This window comes from Galdieria sulphuraria (assembly GCF_000341285.1).
Source record: "Galdieria sulphuraria unplaced genomic scaffold scaf_14, whole genome shotgun sequence".
Lineage (NCBI taxonomy): Eukaryota > Rhodophyta > Bangiophyceae > Galdieriales > Galdieriaceae > Galdieria > Galdieria sulphuraria.
The window spans coordinates 58,980-86,337 of NW_005178461.1; the positions used below are offsets into that span (position 1 = coordinate 58,980).

General features: G+C 39.4%; 14 protein-coding genes across 14 annotated transcripts in view; 5 read left to right on the plus strand and 9 right to left on the minus strand.

Moving 5' to 3' along the window:
* Positions 1 to 3: 3 nt before the first annotated feature.
* Positions 4 to 821, minus strand: Gasu_20530 (uncharacterized protein). Its single transcript, XM_005707054.1, has 2 exons — positions 515 to 821; positions 4 to 453 (listed from the first exon to the last, which is right to left on the minus strand). The coding sequence occupies exons 1-2, from the start codon at positions 798 to 800 to the stop codon at positions 44 to 46; spliced, it is 696 nt and encodes a 231-aa protein (XP_005707111.1). The 5' UTR covers positions 801 to 821; the 3' UTR covers positions 4 to 43.
* A 233-nt stretch (positions 822 to 1,054) lies between these two features.
* Gasu_20540 (mitochondrial carrier (BOU / S-adenosylmethionine carrier)) lies at positions 1,055 to 2,341 on the minus strand. The gene is made up of 6 exons (XM_005707055.1): positions 2,308 to 2,341; positions 2,198 to 2,260; positions 1,741 to 2,147; positions 1,466 to 1,691; positions 1,291 to 1,416; positions 1,055 to 1,241 (listed from the first exon to the last, which is right to left on the minus strand). The coding sequence occupies exons 1-6, from the start codon at positions 2,326 to 2,328 to the stop codon at positions 1,137 to 1,139; spliced, it is 948 nt and encodes a 315-aa protein (XP_005707112.1). The 5' UTR covers positions 2,329 to 2,341; the 3' UTR covers positions 1,055 to 1,136.
* A 10-nt stretch (positions 2,342 to 2,351) lies between these two features.
* Gasu_20550 (endomembrane protein-like protein) lies at positions 2,352 to 4,502 on the plus strand. Its single transcript, XM_005707056.1, has 4 exons — positions 2,352 to 2,637; positions 2,690 to 2,901; positions 2,952 to 3,429; positions 3,477 to 4,502. Exons 1-4 carry the CDS (start codon positions 2,386 to 2,388, stop codon positions 4,425 to 4,427), a joined length of 1,893 nt encoding a protein of 630 aa, XP_005707113.1. The 5' UTR covers positions 2,352 to 2,385; the 3' UTR covers positions 4,428 to 4,502.
* Positions 4,503 to 4,541: 39 nt separating this feature from the next.
* Positions 4,542 to 8,552, plus strand: Gasu_20560 (elongation factor EF-1 gamma subunit). Its single transcript, XM_005707057.1, has 3 exons — positions 4,542 to 6,968; positions 7,020 to 7,422; positions 7,490 to 8,552. Exons 1-3 carry the CDS (start codon positions 4,558 to 4,560, stop codon positions 8,528 to 8,530), a joined length of 3,855 nt encoding a protein of 1,284 aa, XP_005707114.1. The 5' UTR covers positions 4,542 to 4,557; the 3' UTR covers positions 8,531 to 8,552.
* Positions 8,553 to 8,554: 2 nt separating this feature from the next.
* Positions 8,555 to 11,411, minus strand: Gasu_20570 (kinesin family member). The gene is made up of 2 exons (XM_005707058.1): positions 9,423 to 11,411; positions 8,555 to 9,369 (listed from the first exon to the last, which is right to left on the minus strand). The coding sequence occupies exons 1-2, from the start codon at positions 11,394 to 11,396 to the stop codon at positions 8,599 to 8,601; spliced, it is 2,745 nt and encodes a 914-aa protein (XP_005707115.1). The 5' UTR covers positions 11,397 to 11,411; the 3' UTR covers positions 8,555 to 8,598.
* A 210-nt stretch (positions 11,412 to 11,621) lies between these two features.
* Positions 11,622 to 12,602, plus strand: Gasu_20580 (uncharacterized protein). Its single transcript, XM_005707059.1, has 2 exons — positions 11,622 to 12,100; positions 12,152 to 12,602. Exons 1-2 carry the CDS (start codon positions 11,656 to 11,658, stop codon positions 12,577 to 12,579), a joined length of 873 nt encoding a protein of 290 aa, XP_005707116.1. The 5' UTR covers positions 11,622 to 11,655; the 3' UTR covers positions 12,580 to 12,602.
* Positions 12,603 to 12,606: 4 nt separating this feature from the next.
* On the minus strand, positions 12,607 to 15,831 carry Gasu_20590 (uncharacterized protein). Its single transcript, XM_005707060.1, has 5 exons — positions 15,562 to 15,831; positions 15,395 to 15,506; positions 13,719 to 15,346; positions 12,703 to 13,668; positions 12,607 to 12,640 (listed from the first exon to the last, which is right to left on the minus strand). Exons 1-5 carry the CDS (start codon positions 15,793 to 15,795, stop codon positions 12,632 to 12,634), a joined length of 2,949 nt encoding a protein of 982 aa, XP_005707117.1. The 5' UTR covers positions 15,796 to 15,831; the 3' UTR covers positions 12,607 to 12,631.
* Positions 15,832 to 15,846: 15 nt separating this feature from the next.
* Gasu_20600 (uncharacterized protein) lies at positions 15,847 to 16,531 on the minus strand. Its single transcript, XM_005707061.1, has 3 exons — positions 16,283 to 16,531; positions 16,168 to 16,232; positions 15,847 to 16,116 (listed from the first exon to the last, which is right to left on the minus strand). Exons 1-3 carry the CDS (start codon positions 16,509 to 16,511, stop codon positions 15,874 to 15,876), a joined length of 537 nt encoding a protein of 178 aa, XP_005707118.1. The 5' UTR covers positions 16,512 to 16,531; the 3' UTR covers positions 15,847 to 15,873.
* Positions 16,532 to 16,533: 2 nt separating this feature from the next.
* On the minus strand, positions 16,534 to 22,351 carry Gasu_20610 (nucleoporin family protein). Its single transcript, XM_005707062.1, has one exon. The coding sequence runs from the start codon at positions 22,326 to 22,328 to the stop codon at positions 16,605 to 16,607; it is 5,724 nt and encodes a 1,907-aa protein (XP_005707119.1). The 5' UTR covers positions 22,329 to 22,351; the 3' UTR covers positions 16,534 to 16,604.
* A 410-nt stretch (positions 22,352 to 22,761) lies between these two features.
* Gasu_20620 (DNA binding / hydrolase) lies at positions 22,762 to 23,632 on the plus strand. The gene is made up of 2 exons (XM_005707063.1): positions 22,762 to 23,183; positions 23,235 to 23,632. Exons 1-2 carry the CDS (start codon positions 22,811 to 22,813, stop codon positions 23,609 to 23,611), a joined length of 750 nt encoding a protein of 249 aa, XP_005707120.1. The 5' UTR covers positions 22,762 to 22,810; the 3' UTR covers positions 23,612 to 23,632.
* Position 23,633: 1 nt separating this feature from the next.
* On the minus strand, positions 23,634 to 24,081 carry Gasu_20630 (uncharacterized protein). Its single transcript, XM_005707064.1, has 2 exons — positions 23,904 to 24,081; positions 23,634 to 23,849 (listed from the first exon to the last, which is right to left on the minus strand). Exons 1-2 carry the CDS (start codon positions 24,045 to 24,047, stop codon positions 23,658 to 23,660), a joined length of 336 nt encoding a protein of 111 aa, XP_005707121.1. The 5' UTR covers positions 24,048 to 24,081; the 3' UTR covers positions 23,634 to 23,657.
* Positions 24,082 to 24,231: 150 nt separating this feature from the next.
* On the plus strand, positions 24,232 to 25,462 carry Gasu_20640 (uncharacterized protein). The gene is made up of 2 exons (XM_005707065.1): positions 24,232 to 24,375; positions 24,426 to 25,462. The coding sequence occupies exons 1-2, from the start codon at positions 24,324 to 24,326 to the stop codon at positions 25,343 to 25,345; spliced, it is 972 nt and encodes a 323-aa protein (XP_005707122.1). The 5' UTR covers positions 24,232 to 24,323; the 3' UTR covers positions 25,346 to 25,462.
* Positions 25,463 to 25,466: 4 nt separating this feature from the next.
* Gasu_20650 (mono-ADP-ribosyltransferase sirtuin 6) lies at positions 25,467 to 26,831 on the minus strand. The gene is made up of 3 exons (XM_005707066.1): positions 26,607 to 26,831; positions 25,578 to 26,559; positions 25,467 to 25,519 (listed from the first exon to the last, which is right to left on the minus strand). The coding sequence occupies exons 1-3, from the start codon at positions 26,822 to 26,824 to the stop codon at positions 25,496 to 25,498; spliced, it is 1,224 nt and encodes a 407-aa protein (XP_005707123.1). The 5' UTR covers positions 26,825 to 26,831; the 3' UTR covers positions 25,467 to 25,495.
* Positions 26,832 to 26,839: 8 nt separating this feature from the next.
* Positions 26,840 to 27,358, minus strand: part of Gasu_20660 (MFS transporter, PHS family, inorganic phosphate transporter) — a 1,922-nt gene continuing 1,403 nt past the window's right edge. The window contains exon 2 of the mRNA XM_005707067.1: positions 26,840 to 27,358. This exon is cut by the window's right edge and continues 129 nt beyond it. Within this exon, the coding sequence (XP_005707124.1) occupies positions 26,896 to 27,358 (463 nt within the window). The 3' untranslated portion in view covers positions 26,840 to 26,895.

Below are 27,358 nucleotides of genomic sequence, written 5' to 3' on the forward strand. Positions count from 1 at the left end.
CCACATGCAACAACAAATTTTAATGTACGCAAGAAAACATGCATCACATCAAAGAACAACATCCACAGTTAACTCTTTCAGATGAAGTGTTCGCTCTTCTTGAGCTAGGAACTAGGTTTGTGCTTTGCGCTTGGCTACTGTCATCATATTCTAGTCTCCGTGGCCCCCTTAACACTGATCCATCATGCCCATTAACTGTGTCACGCCGACTCCCAGTTTCATTAGTTCCAACAGTGGGCGAACGATCATTTTCTTCAGGTGTTACTGGACTGGTGACTGCTACATGTTTGCGAATTACTATGTGGTGGCCGTCTTCAGAATTGTCGATACTCATCCGATTGGCAGTTTCACTGTCTACGCGTTCAGTGGAAGCAGGAGACTCTTCATGTCTTTCATGGTTTCTGTGTCGATGCATAGCGCCATTTTGACGAGGGGAAGAATTTCTTCTAGCATCTATGGCATGGTAGCTCTACAGAGAGAGACGAAAAGTGTTGACTCGGCTCTACTGATTGACCGTCAAACAGAAGAAATGATGCAGGTGTTCCCTGCCTGGGCAATCTCCCTGGTGCTCTCAGCTCTCGAGCAGTATTCCCATTTAATAGAATAGCTCTATTCGTTTCAGGATTGATAGTTGTCCTAGGATTAGAAATTTCTTCTTCAATAGCTCTCATCTGTTGCTCTTCAGAAAGACAACGAAAGGTATCTGCATCGGTTCTTATAGGTCTCCCCGTCCTAGGGTTAATAACTGATGCAGGTATTCTCTGAATATTATTTTCACCTAATGGATGACTCCGGCTCATGATGTGTGCGCTAGAGAAAAAGAGGGAAACACCTGTTCAGGTCCTTATCTGCGAGACTATCCGGGAAAGCCCAAAATAGGTTGCGAACCCATTATCCTCATCATCGGTTGATTATGGATTACGTAATCGTAATGTGAAATATCCAATGGGTAAATTGCACCCATCGAATGAACGATAGCAGAACAACCAGAAAGTTGTTCCAGAGGCAGACTCTGATGAACAAGGAGGAAGTCGGTTTTGTAGATATAAAACTCTCTTTAAAGAAATATTTTATCAAGCGCATTACCAACTAAAATAGTCTTTTAAAGATAACTTTTATGGTTCTGCAAACGACGTTTAACGTAAACCAAACTGTCTCTCTAAAAAGTGTGCAACTGCTTCATAGGTTAAAAAGGTCACTGCATTTGCAGGGAAAGCACGAGCTAAACAAGGAAGAAACCCCTAAAAACAACAATGTTTATATACTAAAGTCATTCACTTCATCACTTACCTTGTACAATCCACGTAATCCTTCTTGTTGAACAATTTTTCTAGTAGCGTCGACAATTCCTCGAAATTTGGGTAGTGTGTCAGAGTCCGTTTGAATTCGTGTCTTCACAACATCTATTGGATAAACCTTTCTTATATTTAGTATAGAAGAGCAAGTTGAACAAATTATTACTTACTGTGCCCCAGAACATCAATCCCGCTATTCCTCCGGCCAACAATAAGGCTCCCGAACCCAAATCCTCCTTCGAACCACCCTGAGGGACAAACAAACCTTTGGTATATTCATAGACTGAAAAATAGATGGCGTTTGCGGGTACTTCGCGACCAAGCGTTGCTCCAAGACCCTTGAACAAGCCAAGAGTACCTCTACTCTTCCATACTTGACGAGCACAATCAACTGGCCTGAGTAAACTTTGTCAAACCCAGTCGAAAAGAAAGAATATGGCACTACCCCTTGTAAACGGTTGCAGAATCAGCAGACTGAGCTTGAAGACGACATTTGATCAACTCCGTTGGACAAGCTACAAAGGAAACCGCTAAGCCGGCTCCTGCACCACACAGTGCAAATTCTGGAATGGTCATAAGTGACTTATCATCCTCACCATGAACGATTCTCTTCATTTGGCCGTTGGAAGCGAATAAAACTGCGTTGAATACTGCAACAAACGCTAGTGGAGCTCCCATTCCTTTGTAAAGACCACCCAAACCTTCTTTTCCTACAGTCTTCTTTACAGCATCTATTGCACCGGTATATTGTGGAGTTTGTCCAGGAGGTACCCAAGGCTGATTTTGTAGTTTCACTTTGATGGTATCAAACGGATGTCCCACTAACAGTTGCGCAGTACCTCCAGCAGTTCCCTGTACTCAGAAAGTTAAGACTAAGACCATGGTGAATCCAAGTAACATACTGCCAGTAGATCCTTTGCAATAACTGCTGTTTTGGCTGTTTCCTTTTCTTCAAATGTTTGTTCCTTTTCTGTTTTGAGTAAAACGTAAGACTGAATTGTTTTCTACCTACAGTAATCACTTCTGAATTCATTGAGTCTAACAGTCCAATTTTATAAACTTGAGTGAAATATTGAAAACGTCCCACGTTATGTGGATAAGTTATGACCGACGGAACTTTTGCAAGAGTCAGCTCTTTCAAGTGGCCTTGTTATTATACTTTGTAGCAACTAGTGCTTTTTATATACCCGGAATATATCCAAACGATTATCCTCAAGGAGCAGAATTGGATATTCGTGCAAACAAGTTGACCTCTTCAAGGAGCAATGTCCCTTATGACTTTTACTTTCTTCCTTTTTGTTCACCTCCAGAAGAGAAGGAGAAGACTCTAAATGTGGGTCAGGTAAGACTAGTTCTTGTTCTATTGAATTTTGAACTTCACACTTCGGTTCAAGATACTTTTGGGTGAGCACTCCAAGTCGACCCCGTTCAAAGCCTTTATGCTTGTTCCAGAGTCTTGTAAAGTTGCTTGTACGAGAACCTTAGACTCGAAGGATGTAGCTAAATTGAAGAACCTGATACGGAGAGACTATCGTGCCCGCCTCAATCTGGATAATATGCCTTTGGTTGTAAAGAAACAAACACAAATAGAAGGTGGTGACGAGTAGTAAGTACAGTCCATTATTGCTCAAACTGTTTTCTCATTTTCGCCCCTAGTTATCAACTTGGATATCCTGTGGGTTATTCACTCAACGATCAATTTTATGTGTACAACCATCTTCATTTTAAAGTGTTATACCATCGACCTGACGCTGCAGGCCCAGAAAACTTGTATCGTATAGTAGGATTTGAAGTGCAGCCTTCCTCTTTGGCTCGTTCCGGAGATCCTGAAGATCCTTCTTTCTGTAGTGCTGAAGGTCTTGAAGAAGTTTCTGTAGGAAAGACAGTATATTTCACTTACAACGTGGAGTTTGAAGAGAGTCCCGTTCGATGGGCGACGAGATGGGACCCTCTTTTAAAGGCTGCGGAAGAACAGGAAGAAATTCAGTGGTTCTCTATAATCAACTCACTTTTGACTACATTATTTCTGACAGCATTAGTTGGCATGATAATGCTTAGGACAGTTCGAAAAGATCTATTGCGTTACAGTCAACCTGAAGATGAAGAAGAGATTCAGGAAGAGACTGGTTGGAAGGTTTGTATCTCTTTTGGTTTTTACTTTTTCCATTGAAATCAGTTTAGCTCATTCATGGTGATGTATTTCGGAGTCCTCCTTATCTTAGTTTATTTTGTGTTGCTATAGGCACCGGTGCACATGTTTTATCCATTGCCTGTATTACTCTACTTTTTGCTCTCATTGGATTTCTTTCCCCCGCCAATCGAGGGGGTTTATTAAGTGCGATGGTATCTCTTTGGATTCTTACTAGCGTTATTGCTGGCTATGTTTCTTCAAGTCTTTACAAGTCCTTTGGTGGTTTGTTTTGGAAACGAGTTGCTTTAGGTACAGCCATATTGTTCCCTGGTCTGATCTTTTTAATATTCTTCTGTTTGAATTTTCTTATGTGGTTATCGCAATCCAACGATACTGTTCCATTTTCGACGCTCGTTCTCATCTTATTTTTATGGTTTGGCATATCGCTTCCACTGGTATTTCTAGGAAGTTACTTTGGAAGAAGAAGGCCATCATACGAATTTCCAGTACGAGTCAATCAGATTCCTAGAAAGATACCTCGACAGCCTTGGTACAACAACACTCTTTTGTCAGTTCTTATCGGAGGAGTTTTGCCATTTGGGTCTGTCTTCATTCAACTCGTCTTTATACTTGGCAGCTTATGGCAAAACGAAGTTTATTACATGTTCGGGTTTCTTTCTATTGTTTTCATTTTATTGATTGTAACTTCTGCTGAGATTAGTATCGTGTTGTGTTATTTGCGTTTATGTGGTGAAGATTATCGTTGGTGGTTTTATTCATTTTTCAGCGCAGGTTCTTCAGGACTATACGTCTTTCTTTACAGTTTGTTTTATCTTATGACGCAACCAGACTTTAATGGTATTGATTTTGTGTCTCTTATAGTGTACTTGAGCTATATGTCAATCATCTCTATGTCTTTTACTTTTCTCACTGGTTTTGTTGGATTTCTGTCTTGTTTCTGGTTTACTCGCAAAATATATTCTGCAGTTCGCGTTGATTAAAGATTTCAGTTGCTCTACTTATGACTATCTTGTTATGGTTATAAGCAGAAAGGAATCCACAAAACTCAATTCTTTACCAAAGGGATTATGGTTGGTTGACTCAACTTTATTTTACATTATCGATAGAGTTATGCACAAGGACAATGATATCTTGTCCTGTAGGGAACTGAGTCACTTTGAGTTGAAAACTGTGGAAGCATTCTTCATACGAAATAATATTGAAACTTTACACTTGTTTCAGCCACGCGAAATATTTTTGCAAACGTGTAATATCGTTTGGTGTCGCAAAGTTGAGAACTTTTCCTATCGTACTTTTTCTTCAACTTCTCTCTATGGTCTTCTTTTCATTCGACGTATATTGTATTATGCCTCAGCTATACAAAGTTACGATAAGGATGTTCTGCAATCTGCTCTTCAACTTTCTTACCAGTCGGACGTAGAGAAACGTGCTTGGAGGGCCTATTTATTTCGATATTGCTGGTCAGGTCGTTCTATAGTTGATTCTTTTTTTCATACTCTTGTTACTATTTCTATGGAGGACGAGAGTGCTCTTGTAAAGTTATGTAGCATCGATTCTCTCTTCTACTGGGTCAGACAGAGTGGAGAAGACTTTTGCTCACGTTTGCTTTTGTTGCTGAAATATTTGATCCCCAGTCTTTTTATTCGACAACCAAAAGTCATTCGTTATTTTATTTTGAAGCATCTTTTGCAGCTCGTAGACGTATTCATTGCTATTCCGATGAAAAGGCAGCCATTGGCTCTTCATCATTCGTTTCTAATCATTGCATTGAAAGTATGCAACGATCCTTCTTGTTTAGTTCGTCAATTAGGACTTCAGTTATTAGAAAAACTGTTATTCAGGCCCAATTTTATTATTCTACAGGCTTTTTTAAGGAAGAGTATCAGACCGGAGAAATATTCTTTTATTTCCAATCCTATTATAACTAGTAGTTGGGACTATCTTCATTCACTTCTTCAGAAACTCAAGTTGAATAACAGCAAAGGTATTGTTGCTCTTGAAGTAGCCGGCTCTTTGGTTCAACTTGCTGAGGATTCTTGTTTGCATATACGACTGTCATTCGTTCATGTAATTGATATGCTTCTGTATTACTTTAAGACCAACACAAGGTTAACAGGACATGTTGTCGACTGCTTATTGTCGTTGTTGTATGACTCGAGTGGCTTGATTCGTGTAAAGGCGTTGAACGTGTTGACTTATCACGCACAAGACTTGTGCCTTGGCGATATATCCTTAAAGAAGTTGTTGATGTGTCTCTTAGATCCCAATCCTTTGTTTCGCTATTCAGTTGCGTTCTTAGTTTCTAATCTAATGCTATGTGAAGACTGCAACTTGGGTCTTATCTTCAAATACTATATGAAGGCCTTTGAATTCTTCCAAAATGATTTGCCTATTTTGTCATGGAGCATTGAAAGACTAGGTATTCGGAATCCTCAATTTGTCCGAAGAAGTGTTTTGATTTTTCCTCAATTGGTGAACAAATGCCTTTTCAAAACATGCAACTCAATAGACCCAGTCGAGAGAAATATTTTGTATCTTAGTGAACAACACAAGTTGCTGCTCATGTTCAAGTTTTTTCTTTCTTCAAATGATGAACAAGTGATTGAAAGCCTTCCACGAGCTTTTGTTTTGTTGTTTGACATTCGCAGAAGAAAATATGAGGAACACCGTTTATCTTTAAGTTTACAAGTTTGTTGCAGAAGTGAAGAGAATCATTTGGTTTATATAACATCACAGTCAGTTTTGTCTTGTTTGAGTTTTGAATTGGCTATTTTTGGATATCAATGTTTATATTACGAGCGTAATTGTTTCCAACCCATATACTTTCCTCTCTTGAAATTGTACATTCAATATCTTGTGACATATTGTACAAGTTCATCGTTTGAAGCAGTCATTCATACTGCAAAGTGTCTGTTGGAATGGCTACGATTGTGTCCAGTGAATACCGACCATACAAGTTGTTTTGTTTCAGAATGTATTCCAATTGAGAAGGCAAAGGAGAATGACTCGAGGATTAACTGCAAGTGTATTTGGCGAAGTGCTTTACTAGATACGATTATAGGATTGGCATTGTTTCAAAGTCCTTATAGGTATATAGAACAACTATGCATAGTACTTGAGCATATATATGAAGCGAAAATCTTCTCCAATCTGGCAAGGGACTTTTACAAAGCAGTTGAACATTATTTTGTACATAGCAGCGTTCATTTAAGGAGCATTCGATATTATCTGCAAATTTTATCTTTAACCTGTTCTGAGAATATCGATGTCTCTAATATGATTCTTGTAGAGTTATTGTGTGCAGTTAGTGTACAGAATTTCGAATTGGACAGGATTCCACCTTTATTTATTCGAATATATTCATATAGCGATACAAACCATCCTTTAACGGTTCAACAGCGTCTAGAGACTTGTGAACAGCGTTTGAAAGAAGGAAGGACTCTCGTTTCTGAAACTTGTCAATTGTCTTTGAAAGCCGATGATTCTATTCGTAAGGGTTTTGTGTCTTTGGAAACTGTTCTGTATGAGAAAATAGTTTGTCTCGTTCCACTCCAAGTTATTCATTGGTGAAGGAGACTTACAGGTGCCTGTTCGAATATGCTTATCAAACAAATAGTAACACCTTCTATTCACCCTAGAGTATCTGTTTGCAATGCGTTGGACTGTAAAATACTGCTTTACTATGAAAGCATTCAATTACTAATACAGAGAGACTTGTATATATTTGAAAGATGGCCTTCATCATCATTCTCCAAAGCATCGGAATCGATTTTGCATATCGAGTCGTCGCCGGCGTTTTGGTTGTTGAGTTGTTTCCTTCAAATGTACAAACTCTATACGTATCCAAACAACCCACGAGCTCAAAAAGCGCTTATTGCTGCTGAATATGCACAAGTATCAGTTCAAGTTCCTAAGTTCGAGATGGGAAAGGACAACAAGAGTCCAGAATTTCTAAAGTTATTTCCCTTGGGAAAGGTAAGTTTGATTTTTTTTCATCGTGTCTTTTTGCATTCACTGACTTTAACAATTCTTTATACACAAGATTCCAGCTTTGGAAACTCCTCAAGGTCCTGTTTCTGAGAGTCCCGCTATAGCCTGGTATTTCGCAAAATTGCGTCCGGACAAGGGTTTATGTGGAAATTCTCTCTATGAAGAGTGCCAAGTGCAGCAGTGGATTTCCTTTGCAGAAGACGCATTTGCGAAACATTATCCAGTCTTATTATATCCCTATTTCATGCCAGGAAACTTTTCTTTCCAAGAACAAGAAGCTGAAAAGGCAAAGCAACAAATCAAACGTTATTTGGACGTTTTGGAGTTACACTTACTGCACAACACTTACTTGGTTGGAGAGCGCGTTACTTTGGCGGATATCACTGCCGTGTGTTATATTGTACCACTATTTCGTATCGCCTTGGGGAAGAGTTTTCGAGCGGCTTATACCTCCTTGTTACGTTGGTTGCATACTTGTCTGAATAAGCAATCATTTCAAAGAGTGATTGGTAGTGTGGAGTTTTGTACGGAACCATTGGTTGGTCAGAAAACTGCAACAGCATCAACTGTACAAGAAGGACACGAAAGCACAATTTCTCAAAGCTCCCATGTGAATGGATTTAGTAATGAACTTATGGATATGAATGAATGGAAACGTAAATATAGTAATACGGATACTAGAACTGAAGCGCTGCCTTGGTTTTGGGAACACTTCAATCCCTCACAACTTTCCTTGTGGTATTGCAAGTACAAATACAACGATGAATTGGAGAAGACTTTCATGTCCGCTAATCTGGTTTCTGGATGGTTTCAAAGATTGGAGTCTTTGAGAAAGAGTACTTTTGGAAGTATTTTACTTTTTGGGCAAAGTGGTCCCGCCGGTTCCGTCGAAATACATGGTGTATGGCTTTTTGTAGGTCAAGATATACCGAAGGATATGAAGGAGGGAGTCGACTTTGATGCTTATGAGTTTAGTAAGTTGGATCCAAATAATGCGAAGGACAGAACCTTGATAGAAAACTTCTTTGCTTGGGATGGTGACTTTAGTTCCATTACCAATAAACCAGTGAATCAAGGAAAGGTATTCAAATAAAGTCCATGTTCAGTTGCCGGTTGTTTAGAAAATCAAACATTTATAAAGCGAAAACCAAAGGTATGGATTTATACCGTTATAGTCTCTGAAGCATCTTTTGAAGAGGAACGGGAATGAGAAAACAGTTCAATATTATGATCCATTCGTGATAATGCAGCTTCTGCAGCCTTTGCACTTTGTTCAAGTTCTCCTCCCAATTTGGTCATGGTCTCCAAAGGAATGTCCTTGCTGTGATTGATGACTGAACCTGCCAAGCCATAATGAGGGTTGTTAGGACGTGTTGCACCGAAAAGTTTAGAAATGACTTGTTCAGCAATATACTCGAGACCATTCACAAAAGATGAAATAGCTCCTCCACGTCCTTCACGTAAATATTGACCTTGATCAAAATGTTGTTGAATTTCTTTCTGAATAACACTAGCAGCTGCTATACGTTCTTCTGCTAAAATAATTTGTCGTCTTTGCTTGATCAATTCGTTCATGAGACGCTGCAATTGTTCGCTTCTAGAACGTTCATGATTTTCATATTCCTTTCGAGCTGCTACCAATTCTTCAGAAACACTTTGAGCACGCTTCTTCCAAGTTTGTATTTCTATGGACTGTTGATCAACAAGTCGTTGCATCTGCTTTCGAAAGTTTTCAAGGGATTGTATTTTACTTTCAGATTGTATTAGCTTCTTTCTTAAGGCTTCCTCTCCTATACCCTGATGGTCTTGATTATTCTGCATCTTCTTCAACTGATCTTCAAGCATTTTAGAATTTTCTTTCTCTATCTCTAAGGAATGGAGAATACGGTCGACTTCACTTTGAGCAGCATCTCGTTGAGATTCTATTCTTGCCTGGAAAATTTTAAGTTTATATTTGCCACTAAAGATAAAAGAATGAGACTCACTTTTTCTGCTAAAATTCCTTGTATGAGTTCGTCCTTGTAGGCTTCACTTTGTAGAATCTCGGCAATCTTATATTGTAAAAATTCAACATCTGCTAGTTTCTCTGGGTCCCAAAGATTGGGTTGGAAGGAATCATCATCGACGTTTGTCCGGATACTTTCAATTACCTGAGAACGGAAATAGGCGTATTGCTGAGAATGGTCACGAGAATGAGCAGGAGTTGCAGAAGTAAGTTGTTCCATTTGTGTTCTTAAACTGGAGAGACAGTTTTGCTTTTCTCCTACTTCTTCTCGAAGGTTACTGACTTCTCGTTTCTTAGTTTCCACAAATTGTTTGAACCTTGTCAAACCCTTTTGAAGATATTCTGCTGTTTCCTCGAGCTGTTGAATTTCTTCTTCCTCTTCTTCTACGGAACCCGATGACGAAACAGTAGAACTATCCATATCAATCACTTCAGAGTTCATTCTTTCATGATGACCTTGAGGAGTAAATTCTTGCATGAAAGATACAACCTTTTTCAATACTAAGTGAATGGAACGTATCGAATCCTTATATCTTCTATACTGATTGGTAATATCTTCTAATTGAGTTTCCAAATAACGTTTTGTATCTTCGGTTTCTCTTCCTCGTTGTTCCGTCAATATCAACATTTGTTGCAATTCTTTTACAGCTGCACCAGAAACCAAAACATCTTGCGGTTCTGGTTGTCCTTCATTGGATTCTTCATTTGAAAGCGGTGGACTATGAATAGCCAGATCTTGTCTCTTTACCGTAACCAATGCTGGAGCTTTTCCATTAGGAGTAGATTGATTGCTATGATTAACCAGCTGTTCTCTTTCAGAAAGCAGTTGTCTGACAAATTCCTGTAGTCTTTTGATTTCCACTTGTAGTTGCATAACATTGCCACTGGTTTCTTCTTGAATGGTTGCTCTATTCTTTACGCACTTGGCTCGCTGTGCAAATTTGAGAGTGGATATGGTCTCGCTTATATTCTTCTCACTTGGACTGATGGTTGCTATTATGCAAGTCTTTGCATTACCACCCAGAGAGTCTCTTAACAGAAATGTCAATTTCGAATCTCGATAGTTGATATGTCTTTCTCTTCCTCCAGCCACGTCAACTAGCGCCATTATGACGTAACCTAAGACTGATAAAGATCTATTTATGTTGGCAGCTTCTTTTAACGATTTTCCTGTCGTGTTTGTTTTCTTTTGTCTTTCGGAACCTGCCAAATCTACTAAATTAAGTTTAGATACTCGTTTCGTCCAAACTTTGTTTTCTTTGCACTCATTTCTCTCGATGGTCAGAGTCAAGACTGCATGAGAACGAGAACTTTCTTGATTCATTGCAGTAGCACCAACTGCTCTATTATGCAACCCTTTCATCAGCAATTGATAACATTCTTGTGGTCCTTGGACTACTTCTTCACTTATTCCATCTACGTAGACTCCTCTCCTGGAGTCTTCTCTAATATTTAATGGATGCGGTGTACCGGAATAGAGCAAGTCTGTAATCATCTCATTGTAAACTTGCAAATAAGAACATTTGACGGTATAATTGACCATATTCTTTCCACTTTTGTCTTGCTCCATTCTTTCAAATAAATATTCCAATACCAAAGGAATAATACCTCTGGATTGCTTTGCAGCAGGTTCATTGCTACGAATGCCATCTTCCTTTCCTTGCATAGTAAAAGTCTTACCGGAACCTGTCTGTCCATAAGCAAATATAGTTCCATTATATCCTTGCATCACATCATTTGCTATAGGTTTTGCTATTTCTTCAAAGACAGTTGCTTGTTTGGTATCCGAGTCGAAAATTCTATCAAAACTGAATTTTTTGGCAGCATCGGGGTCTTGTACATATATTACATTGTTTCCTTGCACTTGTACAACACTTTGTTCTTGTTCAACAGATATGAGAGGTCGAACACGAACCACTACTCGAACACTTTCTGCAGAATGATTATCAGACATACCAAAATGGAATTTTGATAAAAGAGTACAAAAGGAACGGAACAATGAAAGATTCACGAAATTAGACAGCCCAATCCCATCAGTGCTGTCTTTTAGGAATACATTAGACAGCAAATACTGCAATCGTAAATATTATCGAGTTTATCTTGTCGTTATTGGTAGGTTATATATACACACGGATACTCACGAATGAAAAGCATGGAAATAACCATAAGCGATGTAATAAATGAAAGCAATGACTTTTTGTTATTTTCAGATAATGGCAAACGGTTGTTGGTTTTCCTTCGTGGGTGTTGTTCCACAACTTCATTTCCCTATTGCACACAAACAAGGTGCCATATGTAAACAAAGAAAGAGATATACAGACAAGTGGAATAAATGTTGGAAGAGTTGTCAACAACAAGCAGAACCCAAATTAGAGTTGGACGTGACAGCTTTGGAAAAGTCAAGAGCTAAGTATTTTCGAGAAAAGCGCAAGTTGGAACAAGTCGTCCAATCAAAGCGACTAGAAGATGTAGCACAAGTAAGAGAGACTATAGAACAAGTGACTGCTCAGGATCCCTTGTTTTTGTTGGAACGGAAGAGGAAACAATACGAAACTTTAAAGCTCAAAGGAAACAATGACGAGGCTCAGCAAGTGTGGAAAGAAATAAAATGGCTTAAAGTTAGGATGCCACAGTTTCGATTGGGAGGTTTATGGGCAGGTAGGTTACAGTACTCCAACTAATCCTGAAGCTTTGTAAAACTCTAATTAGGAAAGACTTCCCAGCAATCTGTGGAAACGATTCATATCCACTATCAAGATGTAACTCTCTTTGCTGTAAAAACTTCGGAGACCGAACAAGGCATTGCCAAGGGAGAAATTGCCTTTCGTTGTGATATATCTGTTGATTCCTTAGTGGATCCTGAAGCACCAGGAAGTGACCTTTTGAGACTAGGTTTGGAAAGGGTTATTCCTAATCTGGGTGGGATTCAACGTTTTAATGCAGAAGCACAAATACTTGTTCCAGTAGCCACTGGTACTGAAGCCGAAAAGCCAAGTTTTCAACAAGTTGCTGGAAAAGTACCTTTGATGCCACAGTGGACGCCAGGTGAACTTATAGTGATTGATGAACGTCAAATTGTCTTTGTTTGGTTAACTTTAGGTCAATATATATTGTTTGAGAAAAGGGAAGAGCTTTAAGGGCATCATACAATGAGACTGTCACACATATAATACATAAAGGGCTCATTTCTTAAAGGCACTTCGGATTCCAGTTAGTAACTGTGAGTGTAGTTGTTTCCGTTTCTCACGAATGTCTTCTACTTGCTCATCTGTGAATTGTAAGATACGAGATATTACAGGTAACAAAGTTTCCCAATCGTCTGTTTGTAAAAAACGTAAAAATACGTTTCTCAGATACTCAAATGTAATATCCTCCTTTAGTTTCTGTGCTGCTTGATACTTGTTATTCAAGTCTCTCAACTCCTTTTTTAAAAATTCCAATTGTTCCTCATACAGTTTCAAATCACTCTCTGCGTCTTGTAATTGTCGTGAATCTGCAACGAATGTCGTCGTGTTCATTTGATGTTGATCTCCAGTGTTGGATAAGCCTACAAGATTTGAAGAAGAGGAATTGTTAACGCTTTTCCATCGACTCAGTTCCCTTTGAAGACTTTGTATCTTATTTTGCAAATCCGAATTCTGCCATGTGAGTTCTTCTACTTTCTGTTCCCATCGTTGACGCTCTTCTTGCAAACGACCAGATTCTTGGTCAAGGCTCACTTCCAAGCGACGAATTTGTATATGCGAATCTTCCAATCGGCTTTCCAAGAACAATATTTTGGATTCTCTTTCAGTCAATGTTGAAAAGGTTTCTTCGAGTCTCTTGGATTTCTCTTCCTTCACATGTGACAATTCTTCTTCTAACTGCTTCTCTCGTTCTTTTGCTTCCATTCGTTCTTGTTCCAACAAAGTTTCTTTCTCTTCAACGAGTTGCGAAATTCTTTCTTCTAATTGTGCTATTTGCAGTTTGAGGTTATCCAATTCTGTGCGATATTCTTCATTCGTTTTTTCCAAAAGATTGTCTACATCTCGAATAGTTTTATCGCGTTGGCCGAGTGCTGCTCTTGCCTTTTCCTTATACTTTAGAAATTCATCTTTGATCCTCGCAATTTGTTCTCTCAAATCCTCTACGGTTCGATGTTCTCTTTCCAAAGACGACTCCAAATTGCCAATAGCAGATTGTTTCTTCGATAAGCTTTCTTCTTGAGCAGCCAACTCCAATTTCAACTAGAAAATATTGGTGGTTAAAATATACATCATTCCAATCAAACACTTACTTGATGCACTGTGCTATTTAAAGAATGATTTTCATCCTCCATTTGCTTGATTTGTATTCGATAAGACTCACAATGCTCTTCATATCGTTTCTCCAAGGTTTCCTTCTCTTTGGAAAAATTCTGCATAGCATTACGAAAGTTTTCTTTAAGAGCTTCAAGTTCATCCTCCCTCTGTGATATACTCTTCTCTAAAGTTTCCTTGTCTTCTCTTGTACTTGCAAGTACTTGTTGGATAGCTTTTAACTCGTTTTGTAACTGTAAAATAAAACTTTGGGATTCCGATGCGTCCTCCATGCTATGATGACTTTCCATTTCATTCAAAATGTGGGATTCCAGACTTTCTAAACTATTGGAACAAGTATTCACATGATTACGATAATATTTTACAATTTCATCGATTTCATCCAATAAACGAACACATTCTCCGCGTTCTTCCTCAATATCAACGGTAACTTGGGAGATGGAACAAGTTTCTTCCGTTGATGTTGGATTCCCACAACCGTTGCCGCTCATACTGCTATTCTTATCACAGAATAATCGACTCTTTAAGGAAACGCGTTCTTCTTCCGCTTCCTTCCATTTTCTTTCCAACGAAGAATTGGTTTCCTGCAAAGAATTGTATTCTTCAGTAAGCTTCTGTAAGGCCAAGTCCAATTCATCCTTTTCCTTCTGAAGAATAGCTAATTTATCTCGTCTCTTGGAATCAATCGTTTTCAACTTTTCTAGGGCTCTTTTGAGTTCTTCTTCACGTTCTTTCTCACTTTCCAAATCCTTTCTTAACTTCTCCAACTGATCTTGTCTTTCTGTCGAAACATGGCTTTCTTCCTGGGATGTGGAAATATCTCTACTTATGTGTGCTGCCTGGGGATCTTCTGTCTGTATTTCCATTTCTTCACAACTAGGCTTCGACCTGGCCTTTGTAAACAATTCGCTTTCAAGTTGTATCAGTATTTGTTTGAGCTCCATTAGCTTGTTGTGTATATTCTCAAAACGACTGTCACCAATGGAAGCAAGCAATCTCTTCAATTTCTCAACCTGAGTACCAACCATGGCTTCTGAACTCTCCACCCAATTTCTATCAGAAACATCCAACGTTGAACACAAGTTCCTACAAAGTTCAGAAAGACCCTGGAAATAGGAATCATATTCTTCCGACTCTATCTCTACAGACGATAGTACACTTTTACATTCTTCAACGAGTCTCTGAGAAGCTGCGAAATTCTGTAGACTCGTTTCGTTATCCAAAGAATTTTCCGGTGTCTCCACAGCAACAACATTCGATTGCTTCAACTTGTTTATTTCTTCTTCTTTTGCCGCGATTATTTCCTTCAACGAAGCGTTTTCTGCTCTCATCTCGGAGAGCTTCGAGTGAATAAACTCCTTTGCTTTTGATTTGACTTGACTTAATTGCGTTTGCAAGGCTTCCATTCGCTGTTTGGACTCGTCCAAGTCTTCTCGGTCTTGTTTCAGTGTTTCTACTTCTTTTTCAAGGTTCGAAATGATTTCCTCCTTTTCTGACTTCAACTTGGAAACCTCAACTGCCTTTTCCTTCCACTGTGCAAGTTGTTCTTCCAAGTTGTCCACTTTCTCTCTCCACTCTCTTTCCACTTGGCTTTGCTCTTGCAACACTATTGTTCTTCAGAAATTTTCACAGATATCCACGAAAACAAACTTACATAGTGATAAACGTTCCTTTTCTTCCACACACTGTCTGTTTGTTCGTCTCTCTTCTTCCAAACTGCTTTGTAGTTGCAAAAATACATCTGCTTGGTTCTCGCCAGTGATAATCTAAACCCAATCTCATTCCTTTACACTCTAACCACTATAACAACATATTCACTACCTGTCTTATACTCAACTCCATACTCTGTTTAGCCTGAAACAGTGCCTCACACTGGAGTTCTTTCTCTTGAAGAGCTCTTTCTAGTCGCTGTACCAACTGTGGACTCACCTGTACCGACTCTACTCCTTTTCCAGATGATTCTTCCAATTTGTGTCTCAACTCGTCACTCAATACTTTAGTGGACTCGCTCATTTTATCGATACCTGCACGCAGTCTCTCTTTCCAAGTGTTCATGGAACTCAAGACCCACAATATTCAATTAATAATACTATTCTTTGGGGTCACAAGGATCATCAACTTGTGCTTTTTATTCTATACAACTTTTCTTTCGTCGAGACGCTTTGGTTCACGAATACGTCTTATACTACCCAGCAAATAACAAAACAAAATAAACGTTGCTCGTTCACAAACCGTTCCCCATATCCAACTAGGAACCGCACAAACGCCTGCCTTATGTACAAACCAACCATCCAGCGGCCATATCCAACCACAAGAAAGATATACACTTCGACTCCACCAACGACTCAACAACAAAGATAACAACAACACAGAAATCTACCAAAAAACTTTTAGTACAGTTTGAACAAACCACGCAATTTGACTTACACGATAGAACCAACTAACCCTATTCTTCCACTTTTTGTATACTTCCACTTGTTGAAGCCTGGAAACTTTTCCGACACGATAAACTGAAACGTAGAGATAACCAATACAATCATACCTTGGAACAACTCCAGTTCCCGTTCCAAATCTAGGCAACGTCTTTTAGCCTTGGAATACTCTACAAAAGTACTAGGAGAGTTTAGCTTTTCAACTTGTGTACGCAAGTGACGAAACTGTTGAACCCGTTCTTTTTCTTTCGGTGCAGGTGTTTCTTTGTTGATAACTTGGTGATGAAGAAAAGCGATTAGGAACTGAAAGCAAACAACATAGAGTGAATACCAATCCATTTTTTGCTACAAAAGGAATGAATTTGACAAGAAATCTTTTATCCATTTCCTTCATATACACTTCAGTCCTACCAATACTTCTGCCTTGACAATCTATTCAACCAACTTTCGTGGAAACCATAAATCAAACAATTGAAAATAGCTTCGTGTCGACAATTCTCGGGTAAAAGAAATGCCGGAGGAACGATATGTTTCGATAAAGTTATGAATGAATTGTTTGCAGCTCCAAGGAACATGTGAAGAATACTGTAGAGTTTCCAAACAACTCGCAAGTCTTTGAAACTTGGAGTCATCCGTATCTTCCATTAGCTGTTTCCATGTTTCTCGAAAAACATGTGAGAATATACAAGTAATAAAGAGCTCCAAAGTCATGTCTCCTTGTTTCGAACATCCAAGATTACTCACAAGCGATGAAAATAATTCCATATTTTTCAATAAACTTTCCAAATCTTCAAGTGATAAACGAAATCCTTGTATAATGGAACATATTCCTTCCAGAATACTACCACCATTCTTGTAGTCTCGTATCATGCCTGGATAATCTCTATCTATGGCACCTAATACACTTAGTATCTTTTTGAGTTTCCTCCACTGAACACTACTGGTGTCCAATACAAACACACTTGGAGCTGCTCGACCTAAGACGACTTGATGCGCTCGATTAGCTAAATGAACACAACTAAAAAGAGGATATTCATCTGCTTCCATATGTAGCAAGACGCAAAGATGATCAACCTCTTCTATAAATTGAAAGTTGTATCGAGAATAAATACATGCCGCTTCTTCAAACCAAGAAGCGGGCACACCAAGTTCTTCACGTAAAAATCTATCTGACGATAGCTTTCCATCCGTTCCTTCTACTTCTTCCACTATAATCCAAGGAAACCAGTGGATAAATACATTTTTCAGATAAAACATGTTATTATTTCCAAAGACTTCACAAGACCACAGTACGTAAAATGCCCAAGTATACAAATGCATCATTTCCAGTTGAATAGCAAACGAAATGATAACCTTGGGTTCCAAATACGATGTCGCACAAATGCTTGACAGAATCTCACAAACTAGCCAAGGTTTATGAGCATCCAAGGCATCATAAACTACGCCATATGCTAATGGAGTGGCTAGGTGCATCCATTGCACATGTTCGGGATACAAATCTGCGGCAATGCATAACAATACATAGCAAGCATCGTAAATGAGACTGTCTGATTTCAAACCTTTTGAGGCTTCTAACTGTTCATGTTCGGGTACTGTTATCACAATATGAGGTGGAACTGGAGGAGCAACAAATTCATTACTTTGCCATTCATCAATATATGATTGTAGAGAACACTTTAGTCCATCCGAATCAGTTACCAAAGCCCCTGAGCCATACCAGAAATGCAACCCAAAAGTCCTATACCAAGATAACGAAAGATTCTCGGTAGCATGTAAAATATCCCCACTTAGTAAAGCATAAATACGATCCAAATCCTTCGGTACGTGTCCACAATAGAAACGATGAATCTTCAAACAACTCGATCGATAGCCTTCATCTTGCAACTGCATACCCTTAGCAACCATACATGCCAATCGGAAATTCTTCGTCTCACTACAAAACTTCACAGCTTGTTCAATCTCACCTCTAGTTAACAAGTGAAAAATATAAAGAAATTGATCTTGAGCAGGATTTCTCTCCTCTTGCGACCAGGTACAAGCAAAATTCTGCAACCAACCTGACAGATGACGCCTAAATAAAAGCAACTCAATATCATGTGATGTTCTAGTATCCTGGTCGAGGTCAATATTTTGGACAAAGAGAACAAGCAAAAGTCGAAGGACAAGCTCAAAATGTTGATTACCACTAAAACCTGCTTCTAAAATAAGATGTTGCAGTGTTTTCATGACAACCTCACGATGCCTAAAGGGAAATCGAAAACTGGGACGTCTGTACACAAAGGAATCGTTCATTTCTTCGGTATCAAAGCTCAGTTTCCAAGAAGAGAAATGAATCCGAAGGGTCTTTTGAATAAATGAATGTTCCCACTCTTCAGCTTGCTCATGAATAAAAACAGGTGAAATAAAGGGTCGATTAGATTCCATAAAACTTGGAATTGGAAAAGCGACTTGAAAGCCTGGGCCTACACTGGCTCTAAAAGAACGACTCAAAAATGAAAGTGGCTTCCCTTTCATTTCTGTTTCTGTGTAAAGGAACGAATTGTTCAAAGACACTCGAAAACACAACTCTAAAAACCGTCGAGTAAATTTGCGATTCTTAGTTGAGCCCTTTTGCATGGGTTCTTCTATTTCATCTTTAAATGACTCCGCATTCAACCAACCAGGCACTTGCTCTGGGGAAGTTTTCATAGAAGATGGAGACTTTTGTATCACATTTCGCAAGTCAAAATGTTGCTTATTGGGTTGGCTCTCTTCCATCTTACTATTTGAGGAAAAAAACTGCTGTTCTGGTGTTTTACCTAATTCTGCCGAAAATATATTCGACTTGAAAGGATTTTTTCTCGATGATAAAAGCATTCTAGAAGAAGTCCATTTCTTGCCATCTTTTGAGTGAATAAACGTGTTCAAATCCATCTGACTCTCTTTAGAAGTGCCGACTTTTTCGTCCACTGACTCCTTAATGTTCATTCGTTCCACAGTTGGAAACTCATCTTCTGCTTCATCTTCATGAATTCGTTCGATTTCCTTATCAAATACAAGGTTCAAGGAAGCAGATGTGTGCCCCAAACTGCTTTCAAGTACAACTTCCTCTTCACTCGACTCATCTTCGCTATCTGGAAGCCCATACCTGCTAAAATGAGGGACTTCAAAAGACCACGTGCCTTGGGTAGCGTCATATCCTAAGAATGTTAGACCTTGTTTCTCACAATGAGACTTCAGCTTCGCAGTAAAGTTGGTAACACTGGCAACGTCCTTCAGTGGTTGTCCTGTCTTTTTATCCATTTTCCAAACCTTGTGAAGGCTCACTTTTGCAGGTTTATTCAGGCCAATACCAACTTCGGGCTTTTCTGATTCATTCGGATAAACAGTCACTTCACGGTTTTCAATAATAACCAGGCGGTCAAGATCCAAGTTGCGTACGTCTGTTTCGCCATACCATTGAATTTCTCCTATGTCTCTTCGGCCCACAGTAAAGTGGAATACATGACTAAGATCCTCATCTCCCATCCTGCGAAGTTTTTCTATACTTGGGGAAGTAAAATAGGTAGGTTTTGTCAAAATAGGAGCGCTACTCCTTTCATCCATTTTTGAAACAGACTCTAACCTAGAGGCCTCCGGTGACAAGTGTTCTTCATAAAATTCTCGATATGACGAATACACTGAAGGAGATCTAAGGTTACCCGAATACTGTCCAGGAGATCGCAATGGAGTAGGTTTGGCAACATGACTCTGTTCTAGCAAATCTGTGGTTTTACGTTCTGTTGGAGAGGAAATCAATCCATTTGTTTTCTCAAGTTCCTCTGAAGACTGTACCGTAGGCGATGACGAAGGAAACGAAAGCTTCCTTTCAGGAGGCGACTTCCAGCCACTAGCAAAATTTCTCCACTCTCCATTTGAAATGTCTCCTTTGACATCTGATCTTGGGGTAATAATTAACCGTTTCATATCCGATCTTCCAATGGCTGGCGACTTTAACAAAGGACTACTGCCATCTGCTTCTACCAAGGTGAAGTGTTCCGGACTAAATACAGATACTGGTTTTTTTGTTTCAAATAAAGGAGAACTCAAAGACAACGATGAACGTAGACTTCTAGCATGAATACGAGCAAATGAGCGAGCAGAAGGCCTTGCAATGGAACTGCCATTTGAAAAAGACAGGCTGGTTGAAGAGTTAGTGCTTTCAAGCGAGTTGTTCGTGCCTGAAGACTTGCCAAGTGACAAAGAGGCTGCTTCAAAGATAGGACTCTTTCCATATGGGGTATTCATATCATTGAAAGCAACACTTTGAGAAGTTGCAAATGACCAGTTCTGTTGCCCCTGTAGATTATTCGGTAAAATGCTTGAGTTTTGAGTTCCAAATAAAGGAGCACTTCCCATAGAAAATGAGGAACTTTGTTGGAAAGGTGCGGAAAAAGTTGGTGTTGAACCAAAGAGCCCTGAACTGGAACTTTGTAGTCCTGAAAAAGAGTTTCCAACACCACTAATACCCAAAGCAGGTGCTGCGAATCCTCCAGTGTTCGACTGCTGTCCCATTGGAGATAGAATATTGGTTGTTGGATTACTTGAAGAAAATGAGCCGAAAAGAGATGTACCGCTAGAAGCTGCTGGTAAACTTCCAAATAATGCTGAGGTTGTTTGCGGAGATGTCGCAAATCCTCCACCGAACAATGAACCACTTTGCTTCGATGAATCCGCTCCAAACGCAAATGAGTTGGCAAATGGACTAGAAGAAGCAAAAGTTGAAGAACCAAAAGAAGCTGAGCTACTAGAAGCAGAGCCAAACCTGTTTCCACCACCAAAACTGGAACCAAAAGAGCCAAGATTAAGTGTAGGTTGACTAGGCGCACTTGTATTTCCAAATGAGCCTCCAAATGCGGGTGCAGTCGATGTATTTCCAAAGATAGAAGTAGAGCCAAAACTACCGAGCTGTTGGTTTGGCATAGATGTACCAAATCCAGAAAAAGGCTTTTGACTGGAATTACTGCTAAATAAACTCGATGAAGAAGAGCTTGATCCAAAAGTTGTCGCTGCCTGAAAGGGAGCACCGCTTTGTGAGCCAAAAGCTGGAACCGGAGTGGAAACACCAAAGACTGAAGAACTTGAGCCAAATCCTGTTGACGTCTGACCGAAAGGAGACGAACCCAACCCAAACCCTGGGACTGAGGATGGTTGCGAAGAACCAAACGCTGTAGAAGTATTGCCGAAGAGCGAACTGGTAGATGCGCCAAAGCCTGGAGTTGATATGGCAGGCGAGGAAGCAAAGAGACTACTCGAAGGTCCTCCAAACCCTGTATTGATAGAAGATGTACCAAAACCACTTCCAACAGGTTGAAATGTTGAAAGAGAAGAACTATTCTTTTTTCCCAATAGATAATCTTCGTAGCGCAGTTCTTCAAAGGATTTATCTTGATAATCTGGCATTCTTGAAATAGACATATACTTTACGTTCACTCCACCACCATCATATTCTTGTATAGGTTGAAACTTAGGGTTGCCTGTCCCTTTCAAAGTATTTCCTTGTGCGGAACCCTGACCGAGACTCGTAGAGACGTTAGGAAGGGTGTTGCCAAAAGCGCTAGTTGAGAGCGGAATAGTGCTCTGAACACTCTTTGCTCCGAATGCAACAGAACTGTTACCGAATGTCGGTACACTTTGAGTTGTTTGTGTACCTAAGCCTACAGAACCGAAGCCTCCCAAGGAGTTGGCGCCTCCTGCAAAAGAGGGTTGATTAAAACTACTTGCTGGGAAAGGAGTCGATGAAGCAAAGACAGCTTGAGAATTACCAAAATTCGATCCAGATCCGAAAAACGAAGGGGTATGTTGACTAAAAGCAGGTTGTCCGGGATTGACATTCGTAACTGCGTTGCCAAAGGCGGGCTGTGCCTGTCCAAACGGTGATGGAGGAACTGAAGAGGGAGCTGCTCCTGAAGGTGGTACTCCAAATCCTGCTTGCGGCGTCACACTACTTGGAGTACCGCCACCACCGAAGACAGAACCACCCTGGAAAACGTTGGGACTCGAACCGAACGAAGGAGCGCTCTGAGAAGTAGCAAATGGGCTAGGACCTCCAAAAGTTGGAGTTGCACTTCCAAAAGAAGCAGCACTAGTAGTCTGTGAACCAAATAACGGTTTTCCAAAGTTCCCCCCAAGTGACATTTCAGTTATTAAACTGTCGCGTCCAAACGAGCATCATCTTCTCCAACAGCTAAATATTAAATTCAAGGAATATTACCTTTTAAAAGTATTTCATGTCCATCTTGCTAGAATATCGCGAAGCATTGACACTCTGTGTCAGTGTGATTGCTAAAAAACTAAACTGAACAAATAGAGTATGCATGCTTATGTCACAAGTCTCCACTCGTTCCTTTGTACATTGCTTGAAGTGACGAAACCGTTTTGTCTTTCAAATGCTTTTTAAAAGATAGTATGCCCTACAAACTCTCTTATCGGATACACAAAAGAATCAGTTTTTATCTTTCAATATAACTGATTTAGTTCTCCATTTCAACTGATTCCTATGTCAACACTATATCAGAAGAGCAACGACTCTGCAACATTTTGACTACAATATACGATCATCGAAATTTATGAAGCCCACAATAGTCTTTTGAACCATTTTCCTTAGAATTTGCTTTCGAATGATTCAGTTGTCTTTCTTATGTGAACTTTTCCCTCAACGTCATGTTTATTTTAAGAAAGATAGACTTTCAAAAAGCAAATATGGACAAGTAGCCAACGTTACCCGAAAGGCAACCACCCTATTCCGAGTCTGTCCTTCTGTTGGTATCGAGACTAGTATGGTTTTTGCTTCTTTCACTGGCCGAAAAGCTGTAGGAGTTGATTACGGTATGAGTCGTGTTGGAGTTGCTGTTTCTGTTGGGTTTTCTCCTCGACCGTTGACTTGTATCAAACACGAAAACAACACTGATTTGGTTTTAGAGAAGCTGAGTGAAATAGTATCTTCCGAGCGTGCAGAAATAATTGTGGTTGGCCTTCCTTTAAGTGCAAGAGGTTAGTTTATTTCGAGTTTTCTATTCGAAGTTTTCAAACTTGTATACGTAGTGGAGTGTTCAAGTGGTCAAACACAAAAAGCAATGAACTTTGCTCAACTAGTCGCCAATCGCTTTTCAAAGCAAGAAGTGTATTTATGTGATGAAAAGTATACAAGCATTGTTGCCAACGAAAGATTAGCTGAACGAGGGATCAGCTTAGTAAACTCAAAGGAATTAATTGACTCTGAAGCAGCTGTAGTTTTGTTGGAAAGGTTCTTCGGAGGTTGGTCCAGTGACAAGTCTGGTTTATACTTGAAACTCGTAAAACCTCAACATGAGAATATTGAACAAGACGTTGAAACTTTGGAAGAACAAGAAAATCAAGTCTCTCCAACTTATACGCCGTATCGAGAGTGGCGAAGGAACCTTTTGCGACCTCGACATTGATCGAGTTATCATAGTGTAACTTACTTATGTACAGTTCTTTCTTACTTTAACTGCTAAACATAGCAACTGCTTGTTGCATTCTGTTTCTAATCTTTTGTCTACGGCGCCGATCTTTCGTTCTTTGTCTTTTTGTTATTGGTTTTGAGGAAGCTTTTATCTTGTTCTCACCCCCTTTTTCAGTTTCCAGGTGTTGCAATACAATGTTGTCACTTGATGTACTCTCATGACTATCAAGTTGCTAAAATAACTGTTAACTTGGAGAAGAAAGCTCGACTTTCTGTTCCACACTTACTACGGAAGAAAGTTTATCCAGTATCAAAACTTTATCCTCCTTGTATTGTTTTTTTTCTTTTTGCTTTTCAAACTGCAGTTTTTCGTTATGAATCAGAGACTCTAGATAAGCCTTTCTACGGCGCCTAGTCACTTTCCTGCCCATTATGATTTTATCACAATGAGAAATTGTATAGCAACTGTCTTATTACTTGATGCTTCTTATAGACATCTCTCATTTCCAATATAATGTTGTCACAATCAATATATACCAAATAGTACCAAAAAACCGATCAAAATACTATCAAGTTTCCATATAGTGATTTCACACCGTGTCAAAGCCTTTCAAAACTCTTTGAATATCCATTGAGAGCCGTGGATCGGAATTTGTTTTATCGATTTTTTGTGTTGCACCGGCGGCAACTCTGATTGTTGAAAAGAAATGGACCCTTACAACGGTTATATGGCAGAAACTTCAGAAGCATACTTTTGGGGTACGTATTCAGGGAACCCTATCTTTTACCCACTAACCATTCTTCTTCAGCTCTTGAACTGGCCCCTCAGAAGAAGGAAACCTTTATCGTGAACCCCGATCACGTACTTCACCTCACCATGGCTTCATTTGGTACCAAATTGGTAGAAAAAGACAGAGCTCCTATTTCCATGCAAGTCAAAAATGAAACGTTGGAAATGCCTGAGGGAGATGCAAAAAAGGTTACTAACTGCACCCTTTGTGTGTTGCTACCCGGTGTTATGGAAAGTATACCTTTGAACGTGATACTTTCAGATTCGACCGATGTAACTTTTACAAATAATTCAAAATCCAATACGGTTTATCTTACTGGTTATATGACGGTAGAAGACTCGTTTGGTGGTTATGAAGGTTCAAGTGATGAGGATTTTGAAGAAGAAGAAGAAGAAGATAGCGAAGAAGATAACGAGGAGGAACAAAAGATTCCAGTGAAGAAAGAAGAAGATAAAGTTCAGAAACAGGGCAACGTATTGAAGGGTGCGAAGCAAACTCCCTCATTGCCTCAGAAGAAACAGGGAAACAAGGAAGAAGAGGAATCGGATGAAGACGATATTTTTATGGAAGAAGACCTCTCTGACGACTTTGACTTGGGAGAAGATTCCGAAGAAGATGAGGAAGAAGAGTCAGATGAAGAAGAACTTCAACCAAAGGCAACTAATCAGAGAGCGAAAGTTGGACAGAAAAGAAATGAACCAACTGGAAACGAAGCAAAGCAAACAATGAATAAGAAGACCAATACGCCACAAATGACTCCTCAGCAAGCCAATCAAAAGAAACAGAACAATGTTTCGCAAAATGCGCAACAAACTGCAGCCAGTGGGAATCAAACAACTCCCAATTCTCAACAAAAGTTGACTCCTTCACAAAAGAAAAGATTGCGGAAGAAGAGAAAGAAGATGGAAGGAAAGTCAAAGGCTGACGGGTCTTCTTAGAGTTGCTTAGGGTTTCTTAGCAGCAAACTTGTTTGTTGTATTGTGTTGCATGATTTTTGTGTGGTTTTAGATAAAGATTTCTTTTTTACTTTTTATGCCTCCTTGCACGATGTTGTTCCATCATGTGACGTTTTTTAGATGTGCAATAAACTATCTTTTCACATAGTAAACAAACTTGATATCTCTTTCGTGTACTGCTCTTGTAGAAAAAGTTCTCTGAACTGGCATATACATTTTGTTGGATGATCTTCTGATCCAAAGTCTCATAAGCCAGATGGAAACCTTCTACTACATCCGTCACTGAAGAAATGGATGATAGTTGAAACCATTCAGAGGAACCATAATTTTTGAAAGCATTTTTTGAAAAGCTATGTTGTACTGTAAAACAACAACAGGGAAGATTAGGAAAGAATATACAAAAAGTTATGGAAACTGTAGGAACAACTATCGATGAAATCCATATAGTTAGCAACCCATTTTCCTCGTTCCATGTCCAGTCCATAAAAGAATATAGCGAATGAGTTTCGACTTGTTTCGGTTGAATGCGACAAGGATGGCGAGGAAATGTATTACAATCCACCTTAAGCTGCCAATCACAAGTTTCCATTTCACTCTTGTCTTTGTCATTCACTGTAGCATTGACTTGTACTGCTTGCTTTGGAACAAACAATGCAACTGGCAGTTGTAACAAGAATAAAATGGCAGAAATACATCTATCAGAATCTCCTCTTAATATCATTGTGGCCTTAGAATCATGACTTGTTTCGGAAAGATTCAAAATAACCAGTCGTGCTCCAGTTTTGACTGACATCAAACAGAAATTTTTAGAAGGAAGCATCTGAAGACTTGACCCAATAACTATATGCAAGTCCGCTTTCCTAGAATGAAAAATTGCCTTTTCCAGATCGACCTTTGGAAGCTCATCATACCAATCAAGAACAAAGTCACACAACGAATAGGAACAACGAGAACAAGGTATTTGGATATCCCTAAACCCGACAGAATGAGTTGGTTTGTCCAGTACTTGTTTCCTTTCACACTTTGTACAATATCCGACAAATAGACAGCCATGAATCTCTGCTAAAAGATGTTCAGGTACACCTGACTTTCTGTGAAGTCCGTCCACATTCTGCGTGACAACAAACCGGACTAGCTTTTCCTTACACAACTGAGCAATACCAAAGTGAGTAATGGTTGGCAAGGCATCTCGAAAACTTGTACAAGTTTCTGAAGGAATTTTTTCCTTTCCAACGTCCATAACCCCCGAGGACCTCGGAAATCTGCGATTCCTGCCTTGGTGGAAACTCCGGCTCCAGTGTGTACTACAACATGGTCACTCTGTCGAATAAACTCTACCAACTTTCTTAGTTTTAACGAAAGTGAGACTCTACTTTCTTCCTCCTCTTTTAGGTCTAGTTTTCCTTTGGCTTCACAAGGTGATAGAAGATAGGCATATTCATTTGAAGCAACATTCACCATTCAACAGTTTCTCCAACAAACCACAAATAATTTATTTCAACTACTGCAATCAACATTATCATTCATTCACATTATCCTTTCGTATAGTCATCCAAGTTTTCAGCCGTTAAAGTGGGCACATCATCCACAACCTTACTACGTTCAGTTGATTTATCATTATAAAACATTTCCATTTCTTTTGCATTGTCATAATGACCCATCTCTTCTGAATTCTTCACAAATTGTTTGTATCCTTCTTTGCCCAATTTACGTTTCAACATAAGTGATGAGAACATGGTCAGATCCTTGTAATCAGTGGGAAGAGCAGCAACATATTCAACATGATCCATTCTCAAAATCTTCTCTGCTCTACAAAGTGACGCAATATATAAACGACGATACTCCAAATAACTTTCTTTCTGACCGAACAACTTTTGGTGAATCAAACTCTTCAAATTATAAGAGTTCAAGTCCTCACGATTCAAATCGTCTTGAGTGATACCCCACTTCAGTGCAAAACGACAGCAGTATCGTCTCCTCAACTCTACAAAACGA